Source organism: Populus euphratica, unplaced genomic scaffold, assembly GCF_000495115.2.
Source record: "Populus euphratica unplaced genomic scaffold, PopEup_1.0 scaffold221.1, whole genome shotgun sequence".
NCBI classification, from domain to species: Eukaryota; Viridiplantae; Streptophyta; class Magnoliopsida; order Malpighiales; family Salicaceae; genus Populus; species Populus euphratica.
This window is the reverse complement of record NW_011499927.1, coordinates 715,187-722,049: the sequence shown is the minus strand read 5'-3', so window position 1 is coordinate 722,049 and position 6,863 is coordinate 715,187. Positions and strand designations below refer to the sequence as shown.

Genomic DNA, 6,863 nt, shown 5'->3' with positions numbered 1-6,863 from the left:
GTATATGATACTTGATAGATGCAATTTTATGCTTGATATTTTTATGGGGTGTTTTTTGCGGGTAGAGAAAATCCTTCATGTGGAGGTAATAGAGGTCTGGTGAAATTTATTATTTGAACTGATGGGGCATTTTGGAGCGTTGGAAAAATTGTTGTCAAAACTTGCAATTATATTCCAATTTTGTTGTTTAAATATCCATGTCAGGCTTTTGTTTCTAGTTTTGAGGTGATCCCTTGTGCTTGAAAAATCTTTGCTTCATTGTGACGTGGGGAAACTTCTGCTTATTGCTTTGTTTCATTAACGGATACGGTTTTTATATCTTGAGGGGTTTTAAGAAGATTATGCATTAGTTTGATAAAATTAGCTTAACATTTTTATAATTTTAATAGAAGATTATAAGTACTCTGTTTTTTTATTGGATTAAAATTTTATGATGATTGGAAATGAAAATTGCATTTAAATATGGTTCAAAAGTTATCCTGAGGGATTGTTTTTATTTATCTCATTGTATTTGAATTTTTTTTTTCTATTTCTACTTAGTTTAAGACTTTGAATTTAATCAGTATTCTAATGCTACAAGTTTTAATTAAAAATTCTTTCATATAAAGGATTTTAGTTTTAATTAGGAATTGTTTTCTATAAAGAATATTAAATCTAGAACTAGAATAATATAAACAAGGATCTCCAGTTTATATTGAGAAGATTTTGATTGTTAATAAAGAATGAGTTTTCCTCTCAAAAATAACAAGGAAAAAGAATACGGAGGAGTGATGTCTCTTTAAAGTAGATATTTTTAACATCACAAGAGTGAAAACAACATCACTGATGTAATTACTACTTGTTGACATTTCATCTGCTAATATTGAAGAAGAAAAAATAAAGAGAGCTCCTAATTAGTATCCTATAGTTGTTTCTATAAATAATACTGAAGAAATTTCCCCACGTTACATTGTTCTATGAGCTTTTCCTTTTTGAAGTTATCTAAAGCCTGCGAATGGCTATCATATTGGCTTTCGTTCTTGATTGAGTTGTGTGCCTTGGCCTCCTCTCTCCAGAAGGAACATATATGAAACAGTCTGTTTCGCCTTCCACGCCCTGCTCGATTGCTTTTATGCTTTTTTGTAGATTAGATTTTCAATGATATGCCAGCTATTTCATCACTGCATGTCCATTGGCAGCGCAGAAAGAAAAAAGCTCTACTGCGAGCAAGCTATTTTCCAGTATTAGATCTTCATTAAGTGTCTAGATTTTCTTAGATAGGATAAACGAAGGGATGAATATGCAGAGAAATACCATGCAAATAATCAGAGAATTGTGGGTTCAATCATTTCCTTTCATGCAAAAAGATAACGACAAAAAGAAACGCCAAGGAAACAAATAATACTGAAGAAATTTCCCCACGTTACATTGTTCTCTGAGCTTTTCTTTTTTGAAGTAATCTAAAGCCTGCAAATGGCTATCATATTGGCTTTCTTTCTTGATTGAGTTGTGTGCCTTGGCCTCCTCTCCGCAGAGGGAACATATATGAACCAGTCTGTTTCGCCTTCCACGCCCTTTCTGCTTTGCTCGATTGCTTTTATGCCATAAGTCGGTTTTTTTTTTTTATTAGAATTTCAATGATATGCCAGCTATTTCATTACTGCATGTCCATTGGCATCGTAAGAAGGCGAGAAAGAAAAAAGGAGCTCTACTGCAAGCAAGCTATTTTCCAGTATTAGATCTTCATAAAGTGTCTAGATGGATGAATATACAGAGAAATACCATGCACATAATCAGATAATTGTGGGTTCAATCATTTCCTTTTCCTGCAAAAATATAACGACAAAAAGAAACGCCAAGGAAACAATCTGTTCTAACTTTTAGGTCATTCAGCATGCGCAACTATCACTAGATTAATACACATACATCTTTAAACTTCGAATTTGATTTCAGTTAATCCTACACGTGATCAAAATATTAGTCGGAATTGGAGCAAAAGCAACTCAATCAAATGCAAAAAGCTCCTCCAGCTGTTCATCTGTCCATTGCGGTAGTGCGGCCCTTGAAGTTGGTGGTAGTCTATCTTCAGTTCCGTTATAATTCCTCTTTTCTTGGCTGTCAAGGGCACCAACTGAGTCTGCTGCAGCAGTACCATATTCAGTACCTTCCACTATATGGTCTATGCCTGCTTTGTTGTAATTGTTTAGCTTCTCCCTTGTCACAGATCCCTTGTCATCGTCACTGGTGTCTGGTTCAACAGCCCTTTCACTTCTGCCACGATCCAAATCCTGTCTCGCCAATAAATGTTCTTCCATTGGAAGAGCATTTTCATTTCTATTGTTTCCAATGCTATGGCATCTGCTTCTTATCGGTGCATCTTCCATCTGTTCATCAACGCACGCTACTGCCATAGCATGTTGTCTCAGACTATTCATGATTCCTTCAGTTCTTCCTTGTGACAACGATAGATTTTGTGTCATCTGTGATCTTTCACCCTGTCCTGTGATATCTACGGGGATCATAAGCATTTGTATTAGGCATTTCTTTCTGAAAAATGTAACTCCAACAGAAGTATTAAATACACTTACAAGGAGAGGAAGCATATAATCCAAAGAACAAGTGTTTTTAGATTTCTGAAGGCAGAAAGAAAACTAAGTGCAAAGTCTGTGTCCTACCGGATACTACCGCAGCATTTTTGACTGCTAAATCACAATTTTGTTCTGGTGAAGCTCTGCCATCCTTAGTGATGACCTGAAAAAGGTTGGTATTATATTGTCATCAACCATATAAACACTTGCATGATTGCACACCTTTTTATACATGAATATCAAGTGACATGAAGCATCTCAGCATTTCTTATAATCCAGGACCACAAACTCAAATAAGTTGCTTTGATTTCAGACATCAGAAATCACTTTTATATTAAGAGATCAGTATTTGCATGTTTTAGAATTTGAAAAATATGGAAACTAACAGGAATTTATAGATCCTAGCATGCAAAATCAGTAACTAAACTAATATAGAGGATGTTCAGATGGGAACCATATATAGTTCCGCATCGAGATCCTGACTCCACCATTGCATCAAGAACCTGACTATACTTCCTCACTGCCCGATCAGTATTTGCATGTCAAGAACCTGACTATACTTCCTCACTGCCTGTTTTTATTACTGATCATTCTCAAATGAAAATCAACTAAATGATGTTAACCTTCACAAATTCTTTAGTATGAGCAGATGTGTTAATCTGATGTTTAGAGCAAAAACTTCAGATTGGCTCAGCATATACCCCCAGCCAGAAAGTTAAAATCATAAAAATTAAAGAGTATTAGAACTCCTTTTGAATGAGCATAGCAATGGGACATTTCGATAAGCTCATAGAAGTGGGTGTTGAGAGATTTTCTTTACTGATAACTTGGAAAATTGCATGCAACAGAAAGAACACATACCTTGACCATGTTACTAAGTGTTATGTTGAGATAACGTGCTAAACGTGTAGGACAAAAAACTGCAACCTGTAAACAACATTCTTTGATCAATCTCTCAAAGCAGAAACTATCTCATTGACTCCAATTTGAGACATAAGTTTTACCAAAGTCCCAACTGTCCATATTTAGAGATACTAAAACTCCTCTTATTCAAAATGTGATAAGAAAAGCCATGGTCTAGGAACATTTATCATGAACATGGTTTCAGGGGAAGAATAATAGTGAACCTTTTGGACAATCATCACAGCTCCAATAGATATGTCCTTTCCAAAATCTCCCTCAGCGAGGACTTTGTGATGAATGCTAGCATCAATGGTACCCGTGGGATCCTGAATCAAAACCCACTTCCGTTATACCAAGTAAATGCATAATTCCAAAAGAAGACAGCAAGAAATTTATCTGCATTCGATATCAAAACCCTTTTTTTATCAACAAAATCGAAACTCTAGTAAACATACCTTTAGAGTCACCATCAGATCACCAAGGCCATTTGGTCTACAGGATTTAACAATGGCAACAACCTAATCACATTTTTTAAACATAGAAAATGAGATTCACATAAAAATCGTTGGCAATAAAATTAATAATACATTCAACTATCCTAAAATTAGGAAACATGAGCATTTCTGTTACTTTCCCTTACTTTCTCAGGAACCAAACATAGCCCAAATAATCTTCTAATTTTGTCTTCTAAATTAAACACATAAGATTCATAATTAGGAATAGATACCTGAGCCACTCTATCAAAACTAGTCCATCTCTTTATCACACTCAAAGGGATCCCAATTGCACCATCACCATCCACCACCAAACCTAAATTGCATAACCCAAATGAATAAACGACAGAAAGAAAAACCCAAACATCAAATGAAAATGAAAATATCAAGAACCTTGATGACGAACAAAATCAACAGCAGAGAGCCAAGGATCACGCGTAAAATCATCATCTTCAGCACAACCACTATCCTCCACAGCCCTTCTAATGAACTCTTGAGTAGGGATTGGTCCTTCTTCTTCCATCAGATGCTCATTAATTTGACTCTTGCGGCGGTGCATGGCAGCTTGTACGGTTCCAGCAGGGCCAGGGATTTTGGAGTAAGTGGTTGTTGGAGGTGGTGGGTTGTCTGGGGTGTTCTGAGTGCAGCGGCCAAGAAATGGTTGGGAGAGAGTGTGGTTAGGTCCACCACTTCCACCAGTAGTGGTGCTGGAGGGGGTGAGATTCTGATGGCGTTTGAGAGGGCGGAGAGGAGGGAGGTCCGAGTCCGAGTCTGACGAGTCTTTTAGGTCTAGTGCCTCTTCCCACGGAGTGTCCATTTCCTGGTTTCTGTTTTCGGGGTTTTGTGAAAGCGCGGGAAGGATTAGTATTCAGGAAAGGCTAACTTTAGGGAAAATTTAAGTGGCGTGGACAAGTTAAAAGCCTCCACCCGTACCCTGATTAGCCTAAAGAAAATTCATTCAAAAACTGTTAATATTATTTTTATTTTTTATAAAAAAAACATGACTCATGTCTTAAAATTTATCCTGTGTGATAATTACGCTTAAATCTATTATTAAATTAAATAAAAACAAAAATATAGGAATATAATAATTAAAATCAAACTTATATACCTATTATTATATTATTTTATCATTATTTTATTAATAAATGGGTTGAACCCGATTTAAAATTCAAGTTTAGCCTGATGAGATTGGGCTGGGCCAACTGACGATCTAACAATTTTTTTTTAATATTATTTGAATTAATTTAATAATTTAGGTGGAACTGAAATGAGTTCACCCCAACTTATATACTCACTAGCCTAATCCAATAGATATATTAATTAAAATTGTCTTGCATGCATAACAAATTCACATTCTAGAAGTAGTGTTCATGGTTTACAGGGAGGAAGAGAGAAGAGAAGGTCACTTGATGCAGGGGAGGGGTGCTGTTGTCGCTATTGGTCTGTAGGCGTGGCTAATGTGGCACCAAAACCGCCATTGATGTTGCTGTCAAAGATTATCACATAGAGATAGAAGAAGAAGCTCGTGATGGTTGTTCCTGTTACCGATGAGAAGATAAGGTTGCAAGGGTGTTGGGCTGTTGTTAGTCACGACTTCGGTAAAGTTGTGGTGACTGAGGATGTAGCAGAGGAAGGGAGAGATATTAGTAGATGAAAAAAAAAGACTAGGGAGAGAGTAATTTTTTTTGCCACTTTGCACTCAGATTTCTTGTTTCTTAATGCTTAATATCCATTTCTATTTATAAGAGGTGGAAGAGTGATATCTTGTCTGTAATAGAAACCAATCATGACCCTTAATTCAAGTGGGAAGTATCTCAATCATTGGTTTAAAGTTATCATTATGGTCTGTGAGAATCAAGCTACTAAAGGTTGATTGGGTTGGCCTCTCTAGGACAGCGCTCGATGATTGTAAGGGCAATCAACCGACAAGAATTAAGTTATAGTGTAGTACAATGTTAGACCATTATAATGGTATATAATTCGTCTTGTGTGGTTGAGATGAAGTATTAAATACTTTAAAAAAATGGCCACCCGAGCAGCCTTTTCAAGTAAAAAGATAAGAGATGCTAAATAGTAACTGGATGACAAGTCATCTAGTTTTTTTTTTGCTCTGTTGGTCAAAACGGTTCTGTTTTTTTTTTTTTGCTTTGTTGGTCAAAACGGTTCTGTTTTGACTTCTTAAGGTTTTAATTAGGGATTTGACTAATGTTTAATTTAGTCTTTTAACTTTTAATTTCTTTTAATTACATTCCTAATTGACCTCGAATATTTAATTTTATGCAATTTTACCCTTTTTAAACTTCAATACTAAACCTAAATTCCATTGTGTTTTTCATTTTGATTTTTTTTGGATTTATGCAAATTAACCATTAAATTTTTAATTTTCTTCAATTTCACCCTTGTTTTCAAACAAATTAAATCCCCGAAGTTTAGCTCATTTTAAAAAGGTCATTGGCTATGAATTTCTTCAATTTAACCCTTAATTGACCCTAAACTTTGATTTTCTTACAATTTTATCCTTGATTTCAATCAATTAACTTTTTAAAAATTAAGTTTGACCTTCTAAAATTCTAATCTTTAAGCCCAAATTGGGATCTGAAATTTAATTCTTCACCAATTAAGTCCTTAATAGAATTAATTTGACCTATTAAAAGTATAATTAAGTCATTGCACCTAGTTAAATATTTTAATTTGACCCAAATTAATCCTTAAATATAATTTAACTTTTAAATTGGTCCATGGTTAAATTAAATTAGCCTATTAAAAATCTAATTATATCTTTAGGCTTAATTTTTATACATATTCATCCAATAATCAATTAATTTGACCTTGAATTTATGTTGTCTCTTAATTTTATATATATATATATATATATATTTTTACCTTTTTTTTAATT

The 6,863-nt window shown here is 34.6% G+C and overlaps 1 protein-coding gene across 1 annotated transcript; it reads right to left on the bottom strand.

Moving 5' to 3' along the window:
• Positions 1–1,766: 1,766 nt before the first annotated feature.
• Positions 1,767–4,852, bottom strand: LOC105135794 (nuclear localized protein). The gene is made up of 7 exons (XM_011040831.1): positions 4,358–4,852; positions 4,198–4,280; positions 3,926–3,988; positions 3,695–3,796; positions 3,429–3,494; positions 2,655–2,730; positions 1,767–2,488 (listed from the first exon to the last, which is right to left on the bottom strand). Exons 1-7 carry the CDS (start codon positions 4,779–4,781, stop codon positions 1,983–1,985), a joined length of 1,320 nt encoding a protein of 439 aa, XP_011039133.1. The 5' UTR covers positions 4,782–4,852; the 3' UTR covers positions 1,767–1,982.
• Positions 4,853–6,863: the final 2,011 nt, after the last annotated feature.